The sequence below is a fragment of the Callithrix jacchus genome, chromosome 1 (assembly GCF_049354715.1).
Source record: "Callithrix jacchus isolate 240 chromosome 1, calJac240_pri, whole genome shotgun sequence".
NCBI classification, from domain to species: Eukaryota; Metazoa; Chordata; class Mammalia; order Primates; family Cebidae; genus Callithrix; species Callithrix jacchus.
Window position 1 is genome coordinate 191190350 of NC_133502.1, and position 25637 is coordinate 191215986.

At 40.8% G+C, this 25637-nt stretch overlaps 1 protein-coding gene across 9 annotated transcripts in view; it reads right to left on the reverse strand.

Moving 5' to 3' along the window:
- MRTFA (myocardin related transcription factor A) overlaps positions 1–25637 on the reverse strand; it is a 208093-nt gene that overhangs the window by 54086 nt on the left and 128370 nt on the right. For 2 of the 9 annotated variants that reach the window (XM_054239199.2, XM_035299847.3), the window contains exon 1: positions 22027–22332. The exons of the other annotated variants lie outside the window; for them this stretch is intronic. In XM_054239199.2, coding sequence (XP_054095174.2) covers positions 22027–22237 — 211 coding nt within the window. In that variant the 5' untranslated portion in view covers positions 22238–22332. Of the gene's footprint in view, positions 1–22026; positions 22333–25637 lie in introns of those variants that run through there. 9 annotated transcript variants of the gene reach the window in all.

A 25637-nucleotide genomic window follows, 5' to 3' on the forward strand; every position in this document is an offset into this window, starting at 1 on the left:
CCAGCCTGACCAACCTGGTTAAACCCTGTCTCTATTAAAAATACAAAAATTAGCTGGGCGTGGTGGTGCACGCCTGTAATCCCAGCTACTCAGGAGGCTGAGGCAGGATAATCACTTGAACCCAGGAGGTGGAGGTTGCAGTGAGCCGAGATCACACCACTGCACTCTAGCCTGGGTGACGGTGAGATTCCATCCCCAAAAAAAAAAAAGTTTGCTTTCTGTCACACAGCTCAAAGGTGCTAGAACTAGGATTCATACCCGCATTTCTGTGACTCTGAAGGGTAGGCACCTGATCATCTGCAATATGCCTCTGTGTCACAAAGAAAAAGGAGAGCCAAGCAGGCTAAAATCTAAGAGGGATAAAAGGGGAAATATTTGTCATCTTTTAGAGTGTTTCTAAAGCCCAGTGTAAACTGAGCTATTAGAAAATGATTAAATGTAACAAATTAATTTTATTTCAGAGAATAAGGGAACGATGCAATTCAATAGGTCTGAATACTTCAAAGAAACAATAACTAACATAAGCAATGGTTATTATCCAAGAATAATTTTGAAATATTAACCACTAGCCCTCTTAAGTAAACCATATACAGATAGGGCCATAGGGATATTATATAAACTTCTTGATTGAAAACCTTCTTGATCATGAATGCAAAAATTTAAATCTATAAAAGCTAACATATTATTTAGTAAATTTCTGATTCAAGTGTTTTATGGAGAATACAGTAAAGGCATATTCAGCTTATATACACACATACACCTATATATACACACACATGTATATGTGTATATTATGCATGTATATATTTATACATATACATATACATATACATATACATATACATATACATATACATATACATATACAGCTCTAGAACACAGAGAAAGGCTTATCTAATAAACCTTTTCCATCTCTAAAACTAAATGAAATTAAAGTTCAGTTACCTGAAAATTCCATCTTGTCCCTCCCAGGAGTTAACTTTGAACTCAGTGGTTATCTGACATCTGACAAAGTTTCCCACTCAAGTAACAAAATTACCTTGTATCAGTATTATCTTGGGTACTGCAATAGCTTGATTTAGGTATGTGGGGTTTTTCCCCCCACCCCCGAGACAGAGTTTCCCTCTTTTTATCCAGTTGCTGGAGTGCAATGGCGCAATCTTGGCTCACTGCAACCTCCACTTCCTGGGTTCAAGCAATTCTCCTGCCTCAGCCTCCCGAGTAGCTGGGATTACAGGCGTGCACCACCATGCCCAGCTAATTTTTGTATTTTTAGTAGAGATGGGGTTTCACCATGTTGACCAGGATGGTCTCGATCTCTTGACTTTGTGATCCACCCGTCTCGGCCTCCCAAAGTGCTGGGATTACAGGTGTGAGCCACTGAGCCTGGCCAGGTATGTGTTGTTTTATGTACTGCATAACCCTCAAGGTTTATAAGGAGGGGAAAAAAGAATGAAGCAGTAAACTCAGAATTATGGCAGTCAACCTATACATTTTATAATTTATCTGCTTTATGTTTATCTGTGTAGATTTACAATGATCCGTCCTCTAAGACTTTCAACTACAAAGAAATAGCTGTTTATGTGAAGTTTCTGCTTCCTTGGTCTATCTTAATCCTCTTAATTCTAAGCATTCTAAATAAAATGACTTTACATTTCCAGACCTTAGGATTATTCATTTTAGAAGCAATTATTTAATAACCCACTTTCAGTAAATACCACAGAGCCATATGTTCTGTGTTCACTGCCAAAGTTGCCCAAATCAGGAATAAATTTCAGAGGCCATAAATTTAATGCACATCTACTCTCACCATGAAATATCTGAAACAAATGATAATTTTCACAGACAGTACAAGCCTATGGAAATTCAGGAAAGTAGGAATTTTAACATCCCTCTATGTCATTGTGTATCACTATTTAGATTTGCTCATCATTCCCCAAGTCAATACAAACTAAACAAAAACTCTTATTTATATACAAGCATGAGTCTTTAAACCTTTACTGTTACTGATTGCTACAAATTTAACATTCTTGTTTCTAAATGGGTCTGTGTGAGCAACCTGTATATAGATGAACAGATGTCTTTAGAGCTGATGGATGGTGAATCAACTGAGTTGCCTGCCAGAAAAGAATGGAATAAAAAGAAAAGAAATCCAACCATAAAGTGAAAAACCCTAGGTTCTCCATTCTCCATGGAAATAATCAAGTTTTTTACCTGCCTCAAATAAAGGCATCAACTGCTATGTGAATAACCAGCTACTCTGGGGGTGGAGGGAAAGCCAAGGAGTGACCTTAATATATCTCTGCCCTGTAAGATCTTGGAAGCATGTTGATAGGATTCAAGGGGTAATACCCCAGAAACAAAAATATCAAACAGTTGGGTCAACAAAAAGGATTAAGAAGTGAGGTTCTCAAGCTCAGCTCTTCCACTGGTCATTAGTCCTGGATTTCACCAGAAAGGAAACATGCAGCTTCGTAGCTGCTCCTACTTCATACATTTATTAATTCCACCAAGGATTCTACAAGCAGAAGATAAAGTATAAATAATGAGGAAGTAGAAAAGAATAGGAAGGGGGGTTAGTACAGGAAGAACAGGACAGCAAAAAAACAAGACCCCTCTCCTCCACATCATCCTTTGCTCAGTTAAGTCCTCTCAAGGAAGATTCTCAGACTGTAGAGACATTTGACTAACTGGGCCCTAACCGAAAAGTACTGACAAGTCTTTTCTAATGAAACTTCTAGTCAAAGGACAATAAACTTGGCCACCGCTTTGCAGAATATTTGTTAGAAAAGGCTCCAAAACAAACTTGTTGATGAGTAAGGAAAATGCTCCTGGACTAGAAATAATATGTCAGCCAAAAGAGTGCTGCATTCAAAAATTAATGAGGTTTATATGCTTGAGGAGACCAAAAAGCAGACAAGCCTCCTCAAAATCTTTTATCTTCCCCCACTCAGATATTTGGCTTCCAGCTCTGGAGGCTGTCATACTTCGGAGGAGGAAATTGCTACCCAGAAACAATCAACTGAAAGGCTGGTCTGGTTGGAGCCAAGTTTGAAAGCATCAGTTTTCATGAGAATTAACAGTGACCTTCCCACTAAAAATATTAAAACAGCTCCAATATACTAGAAAGTAAATTAATAGATGTTATTTCTGGCATTCCAAAGGTGTAACTAATACTAGAGCATTTCTTTTTTCTTTTTTTCTTTCTTCATTTTTGAGACAGAGTCTTGCTCTGTCGCCAGGCGCCAGGCTGGAGTGCAGTGGTGTGATCTCAGCTCACTGCAATCTTCGCCTCCTGGGTTCAAGCAATTCTCCTGCCTCAGCCTCCTGAGTAGCTGGTACTACAGGCGTGTGCCACCATGCCCAGCTAATTTTTTTTTTTTTTTTGAGACAGAGTTTCGCTCTTGTTACCCAGGCTGGAGTGCAATGGCGCGATCTTGGCTCACTGCAACCTCTGCCTCCTGGGTTCAGGCAATTCTCCTGCCTCAGCCTCCTGAGTAGCTGGGATTACAGGCACGCGCCACCATGCCCAGCTAATTTTTTTTTTTTTTTGTATTTTTAATAGAGACGGGGTTTCACCACGTTGACCAGGATGGTCTCGACCTCTTGACCTCATGATCTGCCCACCTCGGCCTCCCAAAGTGCTGGGATTACAGGGGTGAGCCACCGTGCCCGGCCAATACTAGAGCATTTTTATATTTTATTTTAATAAACTGCATGGTGCTTATTTAACTAATTTTGAATAAGGAATATTTGAGTTTATCTCCTCTAAAAATCACAATCTATCTCACTCTCAACAACGGACAGAACAACTAGGCAGAAATTAGTAAGGATATTGATACAGTTCAAATGTGTGCCCCCTCTAAACCTCATTCTGAACTATGATCCCCGATGCTGGAGGCAGGGCCTAGTGGGAGGTGTTTTGTTCATGGGAGCAGATCCCCTGCGAGTGGCTTGGTGCTGTCCCTGCAAGTAATGAGTTCTAACTCTTTTAGTTCACAGCATGCTGGTTGTTTAAAACATGGCATCTCTCTTGCTCCCTCTCTCACCATGTGACACTCTACTCCCGCTTTGCCTTCTGTCATGAGTAAAAGATTCCTGGGGCCTCTCAGAAGCTGAGCAGATGTTGGTGCCATGCTTGTACACCCTGCAAAACCTTGAGCCAAATACACTTCTTTATGAATTAACCAACCTCAAGTACTCCTTTGCAGCAACCCAAAACAGACTAATACATATATATAGGTGAACTACACCATCAACCAAATAGAATTAACAAACATATAGAACACTCCACCCAATAATGGCAGAATATACCTTCTTTTCAAGCATTCATGGAATATTCCATAGGGTCAGAACATACACCAGGCAGTAAAACAAGTTTCAGTACATTTAAAAGGATTAGAATCGGGGCCAGGCGCGGTGGCTCAAGCCTGTAATCCCAGCACTTTGGGAGGCCGAGGCGGGTGGATCACGAGGTCAAGAGATTGAGACCATCCTGGTCAACATAGTGAAATCCCGTCTCTACTAAAAATACAAAAAATTAGCTGGGCATGGTCGCGTGTGCCTGTAATCCCAGCTACTCAGGAGGCTGAGACAGGAGAATTGCCTGAACCCAGGAGACGGAGGTTGCGGTGAGCCGAGATCATGCCATTGCACTCCAGCCTGGGTAACAAGAGCAAAACTCCGTCTCAAAAATAAATAAATAAAATAAAATAAAAGGATTAAAATCATTCTCTGACTACAGTGGAATTAAATTACAAATCAACAATAGGCCAGGCATGGTGGTTCACACCTATAAGCCCAGCACTCTGGGAAGGTGAAGCAGGAAAACTACTTGAGGCCAGGAGTCAGAGACCAACCTGGGCAAGACAGCAAGACCCCTAATCTCTATAAATATTATGTATATAAAGAATATATGGCTGGGTGTGGTGGCTCATGACTGTAATACCAGCACTTTGGGAGGCTGAGGCAGGTGGATCACCTGAGGTCAGGAGTTCAAGACCAGCCTGACCAACATGGTGAAACCATATCTCCAATAAAAATACACAAATTAGCTGAACATGGTGACAGGTGCCTATAATTCCAGCTATTTGGGAGGTTAGGCAGGAGAATCACTCAAACCCAGGAGGTGGAGGTTGCAATGAACCGAGACTGTGCCATTTCAGTCTAGCCTGGGTGACACAGCATGACTTTGTCTCAAAAAAAAAAAAAAGAATATAGAAAGAAAGAAAGAAAACAGCAGAAGAAAATGCGGGAAATTCATAAGTATGCAGAAATTAAAGAGCATACCCTTAAACAGCCAATGGGTCAAAAGAAAATGAAAGAAATTAAGAAAGTACTTTGAACTAAATAATTTATCAAAATTTCTGGAATATAACTAAAACATTGCTTAGAGGGAAATTTCTAAGTTTATATTAGAAAATTCACAGCCTACGATGGAAAAGAAGAAAGATCTAAAATACATGTTGTAAGCCTTTATCTTAAGAAACTAGATGAATATGAAATTCAACTAATTAAAAAAAAAAGAGAGAGAGAGAAACCAGAAAAAGAGCAAACTAAACCCATAGTAAGAAGAAAGGAAATTAAAGTGGTAAGCAATGATATACAAAACAAAACCATGGCTGGGCGAGATGGCTCACACCTGTAATCCCAGCACTTTGGGAGGCTGAGGTGGGTGAATCACAAGGTCAGGAGTTCAAGACCAGCATGGCCAATATGGTTAAATCCCATCTCTACCAAAATTACAAAAATTAGCCTGACATGATGGCACATACCTGTAGTCCTAGCTGCTTGGGGGTCTGAGAGAGGAGAATCGCTCGAACTTGGGAGGCAGAGGTTGCAGTGAGCTGAGATTGCACCACTGCACTCCAGCCTGGGTGACAAAGCGAGACTCTGTCTCCAAAAAAAAGAAAAGAAAAGAAAACAGAAAAACAATAGAGAAAATCAATAGTCACAGAAGTCTGTTGTTTGAAAAAAACAACAAAAAATTGATAAATCTTTACCTAGACTGCCAAAAAAAAAAAAAAAGAAAATACAAACAAAAATCAGAAATGCAAAAGGAAGAGAGGCACAGTGGCTCATGCCTGTGATCCCAGCAGTTTGGGAGGCCGAGGCAGGTGGATCACCTGAGGTCAGGATTTCAAGACCAGCCTGGCCAACATGGCAAAACCCTGTCTGTTAAAAAATACAAGACTTAGCTGGATGTGGTGGCACGCGCCTGTAATCCCAACTACCTGGGAGGCTGAGGCAGGAGAATCGCTTGAACCTGGGAGGCAGAGGTTTGCAGTGAGCCAAGACCGTGCCACTGCACTCCAGCATGAGTGCCAGACCAAGACTCCGTCGCAAAAAAAAAAAAAAAAAAAGAAACAAAAAAAAGAAATGCAGTGGGCAGATTCCTAAGAAGACATAAATTACTGAAACTGACTCAAGAAAGAAATAGAACATCTGAATAGATGTATAACAAGTAAAGAGACTGAAACAGTAATCTTCCCACAAAGAAAAGCCCAGGTCCAGAATTCTTCGCTGATATAGTTCTCCAAACAGGAATTAATACTGGCTGGACATGGTGGCTCATCCTTGTAATCCCAGCACTTTGGGAGGCCCAGATAGGTGAACTGATTGAGCTCTGGAGTTCAAGAGAAGCCTGGGCAACCTGGTGAAACTGTCTCTACAAGAAAATAAAAAAATGAGCCAGGCGTGGTGGCAAGTGCCTGTTGTCTCAACTACTCAGGAGGCTGAGGCGGGAATATTGCTTGAACCTGGGAGGTTGAGGCTATAGTGAGCTGAGACCTCACCACTGCACTCCAGCCTGGGTGCCAGAGCAAGACCCTGTGTCAAAAAAGTAAATTAAAAAGTAAAGGGAATTAATACCAATCATTCACAAACTTGTCCAGGAAACAGAGGAGAAAACACTTCCCCACCTCATTTTATGAAGCTGGTGGTATTCTGATTCCAAGGCCAAAGACATCCAAACAAAACTACAGATGAATATACCTTATTAATATAGACACAAAAATTCTCAACAAAATACTAGGAAATGAAGCCAGGACTTAACCCAAATATTCTGTATCCTTCTCTAATTCCAGTGATTTTCAACCCTTACACTTCACAATAAAATCATCTGGGAAGGTTTTTTTTTTTTTTTTTTTTTTTGAGACTGAGTCTTGCTCTGTTACCTAGCTGGATGGAGTGCAGTGACAGGATCTCTTTCCTTAAGTATTCATTCAAGAAATATGAGGGCCTACTGTATGCCCGATACTCTGTTGCTGGGGATTCAGGAGGGTGGGAGTGAGGGAGGGAGGGAAAGAGGGGGAGAGAGAGAGAGAGAGGGAGAGAGAGGGAGGGACAGAGGCAGGGAGGGAGAGAGAGACAGAGAGAGAGAGAGAGAGGAAAATATTTTTTAAAAAACATGGATTTGCCTCTTCCTTTAGAAAAACTGATGAATCAATTATGAAACACAGCAAAGGTCTGGTTTTTCAAACTGAAATGCTGCCACCTCTTCTCTTGGACAGAAAGAAACTGCCAATTCCTATAAATGATTCCCGTAAATCAACATGATGTTCAAATGAAATGCTCAATGGAACATGCTAGATTTTCAGATTTGGGATGTTCACCAGCAAATATATAATGCAGATATCCCAAAATCTGAAAGAAATCCAAAACTCGAAGCACTTATAGTCCCAAATATTTCTGATAAGGACATATTCTCAACCTATAATACCAAAATGTAATAGGTATCCTCTATTTAATCTGAATACTGTCAGGGATGAAAGCTCTGGATGAAATATGTTCCTGGGCTGGTAAACCTGGGCAACTTATACATCTAAACAGGTAACTTTCAAGGAATAAGCTTATGAGAATCTAACTTAAGGTATTAAAATATGCAAGTGAAAGGTCTCTATATTGTGTAGTAACACAAAATGGTGAAAATATGCATACATCATCTTATTTATAATAATTCTCACAACAAAGCTATGAGGACAATGTAACTGTTACACTATTTTGTAGATGAGGAAATTGAGGTTTAGAGAGATTAAGCAACTTGCTTAAGATCATAAAGTAAAAGGCAGAGCAGAAATTGGAACATAGCTCTGTCTGAATGTACAGCCTGCATCTTTAACTACCTCTATTCTCTCACAAAACACACCAGTTCTCTGTATGTTTATTTATTTATTTTATGTTTTGTCGAGATGGGGTCCTCCACTGTTGCCCAGGCTGGCCTTGAAGTCCTGGCCTCAAGTTATCCTCCTGCGTCAGCCTCCAAAATTCCTGGGATTACTGTCATAATGAGCCACTGCACCCCATCCCTCTGTTTAAATATTGATAGTGTTATCAGTATGATATGAATAAAAAGAAAATCTACACCCCTAACTAAGGGAAAATCCAGGTGATTTCAGTGAATAGTACAGAACATGTAGGTTATATCACATAGTAGAACTCTGGAGTCCTCTGGAGAAAAGACTGCTTATATTCTAATTCCAAAAGGAACCAAGATTTTTTTCAGGATAATGGTGGTCACATCTAAACGTTATTCAGGCCAGGCATGATGATTCACACCTGTAATCCCAGCACTTTGGGAGGCCAAAGCAGGAGGATCATGTCCAGGAGTTCGAGACTTCTCTGGGCAACATAGGGAAACCCCTGTCTCTATAAAAGATAATTTTTTTAAAAAAAGTTAGCTGGGAATAGTGGCTTTTGCCTGTAGTCCTAGCTGCTCAGGAAGCTAAGCGGGGAGATCAAGGCTGCAATGAGCCATGATTATGCCACTGCAGTCTACCCTGGGCAAGAGACCCTGTCTCAAACAATAACAACAACAATTAAATCAAAGTCATATAAAGGAGCTCTTCCCAGAGAGAGACAGGAAGAAGTCTAAAAGGATGTAAGAGGATGTCACAGAATTACTTCCTACCTGGCTCTCAATCTGGGAACATTCATTCCACAAAAGCAAAAAGCATTTGCTTCCTGGTACAACTTCCTTCCTGCATTCTGCCACAGGTTCTTTTCTGGCACTAGGAAGATTGTCAGTTGGTTCATTCATTCATTTATTGAACCAATATGTATAGGTGATATTTAAAGGTGATAAAAACAACATGGACAAATAAGGTCAATATTTATAGGTGTGATAACACGAACAGATGAGGTCCCTGCCTTCACAGAACATACGCTCTAGTAAAAAACATAATAAATAAGTTGTACGCATTATAATTTCAGGTAGTACATTATGTGAAGAAAAATATAGTAGAACAAGATGGGGTGGTGGTAATTTTAGATAGGGTACACAGATAAGGCCCTTTCGAAGGCACAGATGACTCTTGGACAAAAACACAAATAATATGACAAACCATAAAAGTGATCTGGAGAGTGTTCCAGACATCAGAAATTCCAAGTTCAAAGGCACTGAGAAAAGGCTTGCCTTGAAAGGAAAACTAATATAAGAAATGAGGAATCTAATGTGTAACTATAAATAACTATAAATAAGTAAAAATTCTTCCCCACATCCTCAAAAACCTGGGGCTCACCATTTCATTTTGGGTAGTTGCTCATCTCCCCTTTGATGTGACCTCCTTCTCTAATTGTGGCAGACAGATGCCAATTACTTCAATGTCATCAGTGTCTTTCCTGAGGATCTACAAAGCAATGTACATCCGCCAGGCGCAGTGGGTCATGCCTGTAATCCCAGCATTTTGGGAGGCCGAGGCAGGTGGATCACCTGAGGTCAGGAGTTCAAGACCAACCTGGCCAACATGGTGAAACCCCGTCTCTACTAAAAAGACAAAAAAAATTAGCCGGGCATGGTGGCGGATACCTGTAATCCCAGCTACTCGGGAGGCCTGAGGCAGGAGAATTGCTTCAACACGGGAGGCGGAGGTTGCGGTGAATTGAAATCACGCCATTGCACTCCAGCCACTCTGTCTCAAAAAAAAATAATAATAAAAATAAATAAAACAAATAAAGCAATGCACAACCAACTCCATCATGTAAAATCTGGGCATGGCATCCACTTGCACCAGATTCCTGAAAGGGGTGGAGATAAATTGGGAATGTGCTTCCTTTAGCACTTTTAGGCAGGGCCATCTGAACACTCCCTTCCAAAGTTGAAGGCACCAAGAACAGCATTTTCCTTATTGCACTACTTCTGCCCATTCACTGAGAAAATGTGGGCAGCCTTGAATCTCATTTACTAATCCCTGCTGGCATTGCTGATGCTGACATTCTGCATCAAATTTTGTTGAACAGATTCAAAACTTTGAATAGGGTAGTCATTCTAGAGCAAACCGAAAGAGACAGAAAAATGTTTTCCTTAAAATTAAATCAGGCCAGGCACAGTGGGTTGTTCCTACAATCCCAGCACTTATGGGGGGGTCAAGGTGGGAGGATTGCCTGAGACCAGGAGTTGGAGACCAACCTGGGCAACACAGGGAGATAACATCTGGTTATGTGTGCCTGCTGACCCAGACTACAGTGAGCCATCACTGTACCACTGCACCCCAGCCTAAACAAGGGTGAGCCTGTCTCATAAAAACAAACTAAAACACACAGACAAGATCTCACTCTCTTGCCGAGGCTGGAGTAGTAGCAGGACCATAGCTCACTGTAATCTCAGACTTCTGGGCTCAAGGGATTCTTCCACCTCAGCCTCCCAAATAGCTAGTACTACAGGCACTTGCCATCATGTCTGTCTAATTTTTTTAAAATGTCTTTGTAGGCCAGGCGCGGTGGCTCACGCCTGTAATCCCAGCACTTTGGGAGGCTGAGGCGGGTGGATCACGAGGTCAAGAGATCGAGACCATCCTGGTCAACATGGTGAAACCCCATCTCTACTAAAAATACAAACAAAAAAAAATTAGCTGGGCATGGTGGCGCGTGCCTGTAGTCCCAGCTACTCGGGAGGCTGAGGCAGGAGAATTGTTTGAACTCAGGAGGCGGAGGTTGTGGTGAGCCAAGATCGTGCCATTGCACTCCAGCCTGGGTAACAAGAGCGACGAAACTCCATCTCAAAAAAAAAATAAAATAAAATAAAATAAAATGTCTTTGTAGAGATGGGGCTCACTATATTGCCCAGGTTAGTTTCAAATTCCTGGTCTCAAGCAATCCTCCTGCTGGGAGAAGTACTTAATCCCAAAGTGCTGGGATTACAGGTATGAGCTACTATGACAGGCCTAAAGTAATTTTTTTTTTTTTTTGAGATAGGGTCTCATTTTGTTGCCAGGATGGAGTGCAGTGGTGTAATCATGGCTCACTGCAGCCTTGATCTCCTGGCCTCAATTTGTCCTCCCACCCTCAGCTTCCTGAGTAACTGGGACTACAGGTGGGCACTAGCATGCTTGGCCATTTTTTGCTTTTTTAGGGTTTTTGTTTATATAGAGATGGCGTTTCACCACAATGCCCAGGCTGGTCTCAAATCTGGACTCAAGTGATCCACTCACCTTGGCCACCCAAAATGTTGGGATCATAGGCTTTGCTGGGATTGACCATAAGCCACTGCACCTGGCCCTTTTCTATGGGAAGGATTAGGGAATAGAGAGATGATTAGAAATTAGACTGTATGGGTTACATATAGATAGATAATTAGATAGAAAGACAGACAGATAAACAATCTGAAGCTTATTCCAATGTTTATGTATTAAGTTTTCTATGGGTAAAGAAAAAAAAACAACTTCTCACCCTTAAGTCCTAAATGATATAAAATTGTAGCTATTTGACTCAAAAATACAGATTTAAAAATAAAATTTGGTAAAGGCTGAAGCAAAATTTGTCTTCTCTGTGGAAGAATGAAATCCACAAAAATCAAACTTCGAAGATGGCCAATCACTAACATCCCGGGATTGCAGCTCTCAGGGAAGGCGCGGAGAACTAGAGGACGCCACACTTTCAGACAAAGTCTGGTCGCTCACGGAGCAGAAGATCCCCCAGTGGTGGAAACACACGAGTCGCCAGCGCGACTCTCATGGTCGGCGCAGCGGTTCCGCCGGCACCTCGGCGTGGCAGCTCCGCGCAGAGTAAATGGGACGGGTTCCCCTTCTGACCGAGGTTTGGAGCCCCGGGAAGGCAGAGTGCCTACTACGGAAACAAGAAGGAAGCCAGACAGGAGAATCCTGGGCAGAAAAGCACCATCAGTTTTAACGCCGCTGCTCTGACCCTGGGAACTAACAACCTGGACGTCCACTCAAGAGACCTAATTGGAAGTTGGTAACTTCAAAGACGACAGGAGGATAAATTTACAATGACGGGAAGAAACCAGCGTAAAAAAGCTGAGAATACTCAAAGTCAGAACGCCTCTCCCTCTAAAGATGATCACAGTTCCACATCAACAATGGAACAAGGCTTGATGGAGAACGAGCGCATCCCAATGACAGAATCACTCTTCAAGGAATGGATAATAAGAAACTTCTGTGAGTTAAAAGAACATGTTGTAGCCCAACGTAAAGAAACTAGGAACTTTGAAAAAAGGTTTGATGAAATCCTATTGAGAATAGACAACTTAGAGAGGAGTATGAGTGAATTAATGGAACTGAAGAATACAATACAGGAACTCCGAGAAGTATGCACAGGTTTAAACACTCGAATTGTTCAAGCAGAAGAAGGGATATCAGAGGTCAAAGTCCAACTTGAAATAAAACGTGAAGAAAAGATTAGAGAAAAAAGGATAAAAAGGAATGAGCAAAGTCTCCAAGAAATGTGGGACTATGTGAAAAGACCAAATTTACGTCTGATAGGTGTACCTGAATGCGACGGAGAGAATGAATCCAAGCTGGAAAATACCCTTCAGGATATTATTCAAGAAAATTTTCCTAAACTAGCAAAGCAGGTCAACATTCAACCCCAGGTAATACAGAGAACACCACAAAGATATTCTTCAAGAAGAACAACCCCAAGGCACATAATCGTTAGATTCACCAGGGTTGAAACGAAGGAGAGGATACTAAGGTCAGCCAGAGAGAAAGGTCAGATAACCCACAAAGGCAAGCCTATCAGACTTACAGCAGATCTCTCGGCAGAAACTCTATAGGCCAGAAGAGAGTGGGGGCCAATATTCAACATCCTCAAAGAACAGAACCTTCAGCCCAGAATTTCATATCCAGCCAAACTAAGCTTCACAACTGAAGGAAAAATAAAATCTTTTATGAACAAGCAAGAACTCAGAGATTTTATTACCACCAGGCCTGCTTTACAAGAGCTTCTGAAAGAAGCATTACACACAGAAAGAAACAACCAGTATTAGCCTTTCTAAAAATACACCAAAAAGTAAAGAGCACCAACATAAAGAAGAATTTACACCAACAAATGGATAAAACAGCCAGTCAACATCAAATGGCAGTAACCCTAAATTTAAATTGACTGAATTCCCAATCAAAAGACACAGCCAAAACCCAACGGCATGATACATCCAGACCTGTTTCACATGCAAGGATACACAAAGACTCAAAACAAAGGGATGGAGAAAGATTTACCAACCAAATGGAGAGCAAAAATAAATAATAAATAAATAAAAAACAGGAGTTGCAATTCTTGTATCGGATAAAATAGATTTTAAAGCAACGAAGATATAGTGGTAAAAGGATCAATGCAACAACAAGAGCTAACGATCCTAACACCCAGATAGGAGACTTAGATTCAATGAGACAGAAAATTAATAAGGATATCAAGGACTCGAACTCAGATCCAGAACAAGTAAACTTAATAAATATTTATAGAGCTCTCCACTTCAAATACACAAAATATACATTCTTGTCAATACCACATCATACCTACCCATTAGTTTAAATGAAACATTGATTGGCCATTATTAATACCCAATTTTTTTTTCAAAATAAAGCAATATTTCCATTTACTCTCCCTCTTTCTCTTCCTCTTTCTTCCTCTTCTTTACTTATTATTTTTTTTTCTTTCCTTCTCTCAAAGAAAAAGAAATCAACTTGTAAACCTCTAGATCATGTCTCTTTCATTGCTTGATTTCCTTTCTTCCCTTCCCTCCCTCCCTCCCCGCTTCCTCGCTTCCTTCCTTCCTTCATCCCTTCCTTCCTCCCTACCGTCCTTCTTCCCTTCCTTCCTGCCTTCCTCCCCCCCCCCAAAAAAAAAAATCAAACTTCATGTAGTGCCTGAGATGAAAAGCTACAAATTAGCTAAACTCATTGGAATGGGTTAAAATTCTCATCAAATACTTAACTGCTATAGGATTTTCCCACTCTGCATCCCCCAGGTTTAGTAAAGACTTTTCAAAGGCAAAGGTATGTGTAACTTTAAGAGAGTTCGTGTTGTTATAAGTACTGCAACTCTGTATTTCCTGAAGTCTGTGTGGTTGAATTTGCAAGTGGAACATTTCATTACTGCAGGTTTTGCACAAAATTTTACGAAACAAACCTGCATTAAGTTAAAGCAGAACTAAAATTAATGCCTTTTCTGGATACTTCAGAAATAATTTCCATATATTTCCTATCACAGAATCCTCCTTTTAAAATTAGATAATCCTTCAACACATGAGAGGACATTCCAGCTCAAAATATAAAAGTAGAAAGCAAAGTGATCAAATAATTCTTCCATACCACAATTTTCTCGCATAATTCTGAGTGATGCAGAGTGCCACACCAATCAGCAGAATGCTTATCTTAAAAATGTCCCTGATACTAGCATGTACTTTTCCTCCTGATTTTCAAATCATCCCAGTATTAATATCCGTCCCAAGAAGTCTCACTGGTGGTTTCAGAAAAATGAATTCGATTTGTTTAACACAATGTGACAGACAACAAACAAGACCCCTTTTCCTCTGGCTCTTTGATGCTTCTCCCTGGCATGAAAACAGCCAGAACTGCAGCAACAGCTGGGGATCATTAAACGACAGAAATAGCTTAGGAGACTCCAATGGTGTGTGTAAGGGGGAGGAGAGCCTGAGTATCAGATTTAAAAAAAATCAAAAGGGCAACAGGAAAGGGGAGCAGGGCAGTGAAGCCTAAGGAGTGTATCATACCTAAATTTCCTTTACCACAGCCAAGGAGATTCAGAGAAGCAAATGACAGGACACATGAATGCGGCCTAATTTGCTGAGCCTCCTACCTATTATTCCTAGATGGAAGGTTTAGTCAAACCTAAAAATGTGGGTCTGAATGAAGACAAGGTGGGGAACAGTAGAAAAGAGAACTGTGGAATCTCAAAGGCTAACTATGTGTCTGGAATAATCACTCAGAGGAGGTAAGTTCTGGGGCTGCAATGATGGTAAAAGCAACTCCAAGATGGAGCAGGAGCAAGGGCTGTGAGAATACATGCCAAGCCCTAAGTGGACTCAGAGATTAACCCAGGCCCAAAGCATCCCCTCAACTGGGAAGGACCAAATGCTTCATGAAATGCAGGTTCTTGTTCTTGCCAGAGCACAGCCATGCCTCCCCAGTGGTAGCTTTTCAACCTGGCAGGCCTGCGAAGGTTGGTGCAGGAATGAGCCATCTGTCTGGCCCACTGCCGGAGTGTGTTCAGCAAATACCTGAATGCCCTAGAGTAGCTTTATTCAGATCACCCCAAGGGAGTGGGCTTGCACATCCTGACTTATGCCTCTAAATCTGGTTAGTCCCAGGATCTGGGGTACCTTCTTTTTCCCCCACACTTGTTAGGTTGTCTATTCAATATTATCATCAAGGCTTCTCCCACCAAGACATTTTCTTTATAACTAATCTTACAGGACTGCAGTTTCAGATAGTTCCCCACCTTCGAGCCTGAACAGGAAATGATTCGATTACAGATATTAAGACTGCAACTTTCTTTGGCAAGAATGTTTTGTAACTATGAGATTGCATCAAGTTTGGTTGAACATTTTATTTGATAAATTCAATGATTTACTAAAGAAAGTTTCAGGCTGGTGACTGGTCTCAACTAAAAGCTACCACTATACTACCTTCTTGAATAGCTTGCTTCTTTTATTGTTTTTTTTTTCCTTCCTTCCACTCTAGGAGGAAAACTTGATTCTTTTCTAACCACAAATCTAGCAGGAAAATATGCTCATGTGTATTTCCACACTACACCATTTTTGTCTAAATAACTGGATTTGAATCTGGTTTTCTATAGGAAGTCCAAAAACCTTACAACGGTTGGCTCATTCTTAACACTAAGTTTGTATTAAAAACAGCAGAGGGAGCCAGGTGCAGTGTGGCTCACGCCTATAATCCTAGCATTTTGGGATGCTGAGGCTGGCAAATCACTTGAGCTCAGGAGTTCAGGACCAGCCTGGGTAACATGGCAAAAACACATCTCTACAAAAAACACAAAAAATTAGCTGGGCATAGTGTATGTGCATGTGGCCCCAGCTATTAGGATGACTGAGTGGTGAGGATCACTTGAGCCCAGGAGGTCAAGGCTGCAGTGAGCCAAGATTGCACCACTCCAATCCAGCCTGGGTGACAAAGTGAGACCCTGTCTCAAGAAACAAAAACAAACAAAAAAGAAGGATAGCGGGTATAAAAACAAATTTACTAGACAAGAGACTAACAAAAGAGAGTAAACGTGTGTGTGTGTGTGTGTGTGTGTGTGTGTGTGTGTGTGTGTGTCTGTGTGTTTATCACACAGTTCACTGTGAGGCTAAATAACATCTAAGGACAGGATATATGTTAACCACTATTGTGACTATAATCACTTCTCAGTGTATGGAGCCTTGGTGAGTGTAGGCTTTACCACCATTCATCCCTTCCTAAAATTTAAAAATTAATGCCATAAATATTTTTAAGTAATCACTTATTTTGTGCATCCCTTGGTACTATGTATGACATAGGAACTGAGAAGGGAAAACCACTATACAGTTATATAATACTTTACAAAGCTACTTTCATACATATCTCATTTGACCCTAAGAGCGAGAACTGCAGGCATTATACCCACTACTACACAGTGAGAGGCGCTAGTTTGCCAAGCTCAGAGCAACTTAGCCAAGTTCACCCTTGGCAAGATCAAACCAAGAACTTCAGGTTCTTGACTACCAGATCACTACTGGGATGTTGGCTCCTACCACAGAAAGGCTTCTGCCCTTAAGGAATTAATCTCTGACACCTAATGCCTTGACTGGTGTTTCTCAGATGTACCAAGTTCCTTCTCAGAAAGAATCTCACCATCTACTGGTCCAACATACAATGAATCTAATCAAGATATTTATATAAAAAGGTTATTTATTAATATCACTGACAAGAGATGTGAGTTCCTTCTGAAGGCTAGAATTGTTAATATGAGACTGAAAAAACTGAATTAGGACAGAGTGCTGAAAACTTATCTGTCACTTTGGGATAAACACCTCATTTTGCTTATGGACATGGTACTGCCCTCTAGTGCCAGGAGGCACAGTAACAACCAGCAGTCTCAGCGGATTGACTCACCTAATGCACAGGAACCACCTACCATGTATAAAAATGCTTTGCTAGGCACCGTGGAAAAAAAAGAAGAGAGAAAAAGTTAAACCTATCACACACATACAATCATCAAAACCACATAAGCCCCTCAAGGAATCTACAAATGTAACAGAAAATATAAGAAATGTAAAACAAATCACTATAATCAGAGATAGTGTTATAAGTGCTTTAAGAGTTTGTGGATAATAAATTACTAGAGTACAAAAAGGATTAGGTAAGCTTCACAGGGCAAGAACATATAAGCACTTTGAAGGACTTCATAAACTAGAGACGAACAACATGAGCTAAGACTTGGAGGTAGGAAATCTATAAGGTTATGAACACAGCTCTCCAATTAACTTGGAGCATTAAGTTTGTGAAAGAGTGTAATGGAAGATTAGCTAGGGTCAGTCTGTGAAGGGTCTAGAACTGTGCTATCAGATATGCCAGCCAGTAGCCACATATGCCATTTAAATTTAATTAAAATCAAATAAAATTAGCAGCACATGTTCCAGCTACTTGGGAGGCTGAGTCAGAATTGAGCCCAGGAGTTTGAGTCCCCAGCCTCAACAACATGGTGAGACCCCATCTTTTTTTTTTTTTTTTTTTTTTTAATTAAATTAAAAATGCAGCCAGGTGCAGTGGCTCATGGCTGTAATCACAGCACTTTGGAAGGCAGAGGGGAGCGGATCACCTGAGGTCAGGAGTTCGAGACCAGCCTGGCCAACGTGGTGAAACTCCGTTTCTACTAAAAATGCAAAAAACTAGCTGGGCATGGTGATGGGCATCTATAATCCCAGCTACTTGGAAGGCTGGAACAGGAGAACTGCTTAAACCCGGGAGACAGAGGCTGCAGTGAGCCAAGATCATGCCACTGCACTCCAGCCTGGGCAACAAGAGCAAAACTCCGTTTCAAAAAAAATAAAAAAATAAAAATAATTCAGCTCCTCACCACTTGAGCCACATTTCAAATCTCAATAGGTACATTTGGCTTGTGGCTAACATACTGGGTTATATCACTACCAATACTGAATGATGTTAGATCCACAAAAGATCTAACAGCATTCACATTGTGTCAGAGGTTGTATTTAGCCATATTTCAAATCTCAATACGTACATTTGACTTGTGGCTAACATACTGGGTCATATCAGTATCAAAACTGAATGATGTTAGATCTTTTATAAATCTTTTATAGCTAACATCATTCATATTGTATCAGAGGTTGTATAAAACCACAAAACACCAATGTTTCATGACAGTTTAGTCCTCAAAAGAAAATCATGCAGTGTGATCTATGGCAAAGTCTATTAATAAGGAAAATAAAGCTAAAAAAAGAAAATATTATTAAGAATGTATAATAATAAAACACAAGACTAAGAAGAATCATTTTCACTGGGTATCTTTGGGTATTACAAGGAAGAACTATCTTTGTCCCTTGAACACCTGCTTCAGCCCAAAAGCAGGACATCAGATATCCATCATACTTTTGCCATTTGACGTGAAATCTGTTTCTCTTGTACAGTTTACAAAATGACAGTGATTTTTTTAAAAGTGTGTTTATTATAGAAGATGTAATTTGAATTTTTTTTTTTTTTTTTAAAGACAGAGTCTCACTCTGTGGTTCAGGCTAGAGTACTCTGCTATGAACATGGTTCACTCCAGCTTCCACCTCCTGAGTTCAAGCCATCTTCCAGCCTCAGCCTCCTATGTAGCTGGGACCACAGGTGTGCACCACCATGCCCAGCTAATTTTTTGATTTTTTTTTTTTTTTTAAGAGACAGGGTCTCACTTTGAAGCCCAGACTGGTCTTAAAACCCTAGGCTAAAGTGACCCTCCCAGACTCAACCTCCCAAAGTGTTGGTATTACAGGCATGAGCCACTGCACCCAGCCTGTAATTTGAGTCCTTTCAAGATTCAGTCAACATACAGAATTCTAATTGCTAGGTTCTAAGCACACTATAAAATCAGCAAAGCAGCAGGGCATGGTAGCTCACTCCTGTAATCTCAGCACTGTGGGAAGCCAAGGCAGGTGGATCACTTGAGGTCAGGAGTTTGAGACCAGCCTGGCCAACATGGTGAAACCCCCGTCTCTACTAAAAATACAAAAATTAGATGGCGTCTAGGTTCACAGTGGGAATCATAATTCCGAGGTCTTGGGCTGTCCGGCCAACCGCCCCCTGCACAGGGGATGCTGGGGGGTCAGCGGTGTAGAGTCCTCGTCTTCAGCACCCGTGACTGAGAAACTGGCCATCGCCATGGAGGGAACTGGGACTCAGCCTCCATCTGGGCCCTTTCTCGTCTGCCCACCAGACTTGTGGGGGCCTGCACTTGGGCTAAGGTAGTTTCCATACCTCTAATCCCTAGGGTCTCGTGATTAAAGGAATTGGGAGCTTCTTCTCCTATTCTTCTGTTTTGGATACATTTGAAGGTCCAGATTTTGAATGAATCACTATAGAGATTGAACAGAGCTGTACCTGGATCCCCCAGCAGTGAGGAGACCTGAAGACCAGAGCAAACAAAGCAGAGTCTCGCTTTGTTGCCCAAGCTGAAGTGCAGTGGTACGATCTTGACTCACTGCTACCTCCACCTCCCAAGTTCAAGCGATTCTCCTGCCTCAGCCTTCCAAATAGCTGGTATTAAACTAAACTAATGAATTTGGAGGGCTTTTGGATTATTGAACATGTAAAGGGTCCTAGAGGTTGGTGTACCCAGAGAAGGCATGGAAGCTCTGTGCCCTTCCCCCATACCTTGCCCTATGCATCTCTTCCATCTGGCTGTTAATCTGCATCCTTTACAATTTTTTTTATAATTAATGGATTAAACATACATAAAGTGTTTAAAACACGCACACACACACACACACACACAAATTAGCCAGGCATGGTGGTGGGCACCTGTAATCCCAGCTACTCGAGAGGATCACTTGAACCCAGGAGGCAGAGGTTGCAGTGGGCAGAGATCACACCACTGCACTCCAGCCTGGGTGACAGAGCAAGACTCTGTCTCAAAAAAAAAAAAACAAAACAAAAACAAAAAACAGAAAAGTGTACAGTTAATTGCTCAGGGTAGTTACCTAAAATTACCATTGTGATCCTATCATCCTACTTAACGGAAGTCTGAATCTCTATCGCCTATAGGGTTTTTTTTTTTTTGCATGTAACACAGACATTTTTAATGATCAGACTGAAAATTTACAACATTACAATCTTCTGGATTACAAAGTCAAAGGTAGCAGCCCAAGTCCTAAGCCATACTATCCCTCTGCCTCTCAAATAATCTTCCCTTTAATGTTGCCATAATATTAAAAGAAAAACCAACTGCCTCTCAACTACTTCTTGAAACTATTCTCTCTGCAAACTGGGCACTGATAATCACTCCATCTTCTCTTCAATGTGTCCATTCATTGCTCAAATCATCCTGTTAAAGTTAATATAAGTCCCAAAGAAATCTGGAAAATTCAAAAGAAATGTCTACAATTTTAGAAAAGTGGCATTTATGTAATTATTACAGACTGTATATAAATCCTGATAGTAATTAGAGTTTCCAAGACAGAAGAAGAAAATATTGACAATTCTCTTTTATTTATATTTGACAGAATTTGGATAGAGCTCCTATTATTTTTTTCCGTAACCTAGAGCTCTTCTGAAATAATTTTCCTCAAATTTAAAAGTGAACTTTCCTGAAGAACTTAAATGTGTCCATTCTACTCCCAAAGGTTATTTTTCCAGTAGTTTAAGACTATGAAAGAGGCCGGGCATGGTGGCTCACGCCTGTAATCCCGGCATTTTGGGAGGCTGAGGCGGGAGGATCACTTAAAGTCAGGAGCTCGAGACCAGCATGGCCAACATGGCGAAACCTTGTCTCTACAAAAAATATAAAAATTAGCCAGGTGTAGTGGTGTGCGCCTGTAGTCCCAGCAACCGAGGAGACTGAGGCCGGAGAATCGCTTGAGTCCAGGAGGCGGAGGTTGCAGAGAGCCAAGATCACACCACTGCACTCCTGCCTGGGTGTCAGGAGTGAAACCCTGTTTTAAAACAAAAACAAAACTATGAAAGAAGGCTGTTCACAAAGGCATCCTCTTTTAATATTGATAAGACCACTTTGAATTGTTCACTCAAAGCAAAACTAAGATGCAATACAAGTAAAAAGCCTTCCAAGTGTTATTTTATTTTAAATTATGATGTCTTAGTGTTATAGACCTCAGAGGGTTATCTACCTACTTTCAAGTATTTAACAGACAGAAGCAACTGAGATGATCATCAATAGCTCCCTATTTATTTGTGTTGTACCTAAAGCCAGAGCACATTTTATTGATAAAACGTTGAATCTGACCTACATAAAGAAGAAAAATTCCACCTTATTAAAGAAAAATTTTTTCTTCCCTTATTCCACAATCTAGGCTTGGCTATATGAGCTCTGCACGGGGCAAAAAGGAGTAAGAAAGTGAAACATCCTAATCAGTGTTCCATCAGGTCATGAAATGCATCCTACAGTACTATGTTCAGGTATCTATTTGTTCGGTGCTCAACAAACTTTTAATATAAATCATAGGAGAATAAACTATCCAAATTCAAAACGTGGATGGCTACAGAGAAATAGGACTGGGATACCGGGTAAGTTTGAGAGGAAACAAAAGCATGCATATCCCAAAGGGATAAATATTCAAACCTTCCCGCAAACTTTGATAATGGGTCAGGCACAGTGCTGAGTAATAGCTGTCGTTTTTCGGCTTCAAGACAATCCATGAGAGTGGCAGAATCCTGCAGGTGGGCTGATAAATCTTGGTGTTCTCCTCCAGCATGCTGGAGGAGATGTGAGTCTCCAAAGGCCAATGCTGCAATAAACCAGTCTTCCTTCCCTCTCTCCTTAAAGAGGCCATTTATTATTTGCCGAAGATCTGATGAGCCCTGCTCTTTAAGTTAAAGTGGGAACTTCATTCTGCAGTGCAAAGGGCTGCAAGAACAGCTAGATCCCAAGTTTACTTAGGGAGCTGGGCATTAAAAGCAGTGACAGCAGAAGGTCAGAATCAGTAACTCCACTGGCAAAACATTTCTTTCTGTCAGCACTGGGCCTAGACACAGACACCTCCCTCTTCTACCCAAATGCCAAAAAGCACGACTGAGATGATTTTGTGTAGAGCTGGAAGAGGAGAGGGTTCCCTCAGAGAAAATGCTCATAGCAACCAAGCAACCTCATTCACCCAAAATAGTAAACAGTTGGTTTCTCTGCTCAAAACCAAAAGGCTTTTGCCAGACAAGTAGTATCACATGACTAGGTTCCCTCTTCTCTCTCTTGCCCTCCCTCCCTTCTTGTGCAAAGCCTGCACCCAAAGTAGAACAAGGAGCTGTAACACAACACTGTTTTACTTGGCACATTTGTTTTTAAAATGTTTATAAGATAAAATATATCAAAAAGCAGAGGGGGGAGGTACCAAAGGAAAAACTCAGGAAGGATTTACTTTGAAAAAAGTCCTATCACAGCACTGGTGTGGGAACCATAAATGTAGTAGTAAACTGGCAAGTGTACTCAATGAATGAAAAAACAAATGGATAGATGCTTCTTAGCAATTTGTAAACACTTTACTGACAAAATATTTAAAAGAAGATACAGTTCAATACATATTTGACCTTTCCTTTAGAAAGACAATATAGGATCTTAAGATGCTGGCTAGTGTCAGAGATAATATATTGGCACAATAGTGGCAGCCCACCAAAATTTGGGATTCAAACCCTTATGTTGTTGACCTCAGTTGACCCCACCATTTGATTTTTATCCCTGTATGTCACGATCCCATCATTCAAATCATTAGGAAGAAAATCAGGACAGATACACTAACAGACAACTGAAAAATCTACCCAGCTGACTATGAAAACAAAGGCTACCATGACACTCACTGGCATTTCCACCTAAATAGCAGGAGGAAGATATTAAGGATGAAAGCACAGCTGGGGCCAGATGTGCCACCACATTCTTCTCCCTACAAAGTTCCTCACACTTGAAAGCTCAGCGAGGCCATGTGTAGAGACACGAAAATGAAAACCTCTATGCACTAGGAAACTAAACTATAAGAATCAAAAGTGTCACCATCATCTGCCATGACCCCTACTCACAGGGACAACTGGGGCACTTTGAGAGTAGAATCACTCATGCTCGTCCATCTAATGCACTGCAAACTGCTCAATAAAATTTATAAAGTGGAAAGGAAAGAAAAAGGAAAATGAAAAAGAGAAAATTTACATGAGAAATCCTTAATTTAAGCAACACCTTTTCCAACAAGAGCATGTGGAGATCATAATTTAGCTACTGTCAGAATACAAATACTACCAATAAATGATCTGCTGTCAAGGATGAGGAGCAACTGGAATTCCCAGACATTACTGAGGGGTATGGAAAACAATAATGCTGCGTAGAAAAACAGTTTGGGGGATTCTTTTTTCCTTTTTTGAGACGAAGTCTTGCACTGCCGCCCATGCTGGATTGCAGTGGCACAATCTCTGCCCACTTCAACCTCTGCCTCCCGGGTTCAAGTGATTCTTCTACCTCAGCCTTCTCAGTAGCTGAGATTACAGGCACCCACACCATGCCAGCTATTTTTTTTGTATTTTTAGTAGAGACGGGGTTTCACCATGTTGGCCAGGCTGGTCTCAAACTCCGGACCTTGTGATCCAACTGCCTCAGCCATCCAAAGTGCTGAGATTACAGGCATGAGCCACCATGCCTGGCCAGGAGTTTGTTACAAAGTTAAATTTACACTTACCATAAAACCCAGTAATCCTATTCTTGAGAATTTACCTAAGAGAAGTGAAAACACACACATCCACATTAAGAGCTGTACACTGTCTTCAGATAATCATGTTTAGGTCTTAGTTCTGTGACTGATGTAAACTGTCTACTTTGTTTCACCTAAGAAACATGTCTTTGGAAATGTGAATTTCGAGTTGCCTAGCTAACAACTCTCCAGGGGAATGAAGCTGGTAATCTAAATTGACAGTCTAAAAGTGGGAGAAAGAAACTGTTTGAAAACTGGCAAATGAAAGATCTTAGATTTCTGTGTGTCTCTTCTACCTATATGGTTTGTATGTGTCGTGTGTGTGTGATATTTCACTATCAGTTATATTAAAGAGCTCTTATCTACTGGCTTTGAGAAAAGTAAGCACTTTTCTATTTTTTCTAAAATAAAAATAAACTCGAATGCCTTTTAGTTCATGCGACTTTAGTAATAAAGGGAGTTATTATATTAATTGTAATTAACATGTCATTGAAACAACTAAGTTTAAAAAACTACACATGAATATTCATAGTAGCTTTTTTTGTAATTCCCAAAGTGTTCTTCAACTTGTGACTGGAATAAAAAATTATATACAGGCCAAATGTGGGACACATTATAAGCACAGAAATTAACATATTTCTCAATGCCTGTAATCCCAAAACTTTGGGAGGCCAAGTCAGGAAGATCACTTGAGCCCAGGAGATCAAGACCAACCAAGGCAAAATAGTAAGACCTCTTCTTTACAAACACCTTAAAAAATGAGCCAGGCATAGTAGTTTGCACCTGTAATCTTAGCTACTCAGGAGACTAAGGTAGGAGCAACACTCAAACCCAGGGGCGAAAGCCACAGTGAGCCAAGATCACGCCACTACACTCCAGCCTGGGTAACAGAGCCAGATTCTGTCTCATTAAAAAAAAAATTATGGTACACCCATATAGCAGAATACTTCTTCAGCAATTTAAAAAACCCAATAAAGTACTGTTACAGGAAACAACACTGATTCACCTCAAAAGCATTATTTGCTAAAAGAAGCCATAAGGCTTCAAGGCAAAACAACAGGCAGAAATCAGATCAGTGATTCCCAGGGGTTGGGAAACAGGGAAGGAGACTCTACAAAGAGGCATGATGGAATTTTTGGGGGTGATGAAAATATTCTATACATCTTCATAAAAGGTGGTGGTTTACTTTTTAGCAAAACCCACTGAACTGTACCCCTAAAAAAGAGTGACTATGATTGCATATAAACTGATCTCAACTTAAAAAAAAAAAAAAAAAAGCAAGTTGCAAGACATTATGCATGGTTAAGAGTACAGGCTTGGCAAAGCACAGTAGCTGATGCCTGTAATCCCAGCACTTTAGGAGGCTGAGGTGAGAGGACTGTTTGAGCCAAGTTCAAGACCAGCCTGAGCAACACAGTGAGACCCCAACTCTACCAAAAATAAAAATTAAATAAATGCTTTAACAAGCACCCTGTCTCTACTAAAAATTAAAAAAAAAAAAAATTAGCCA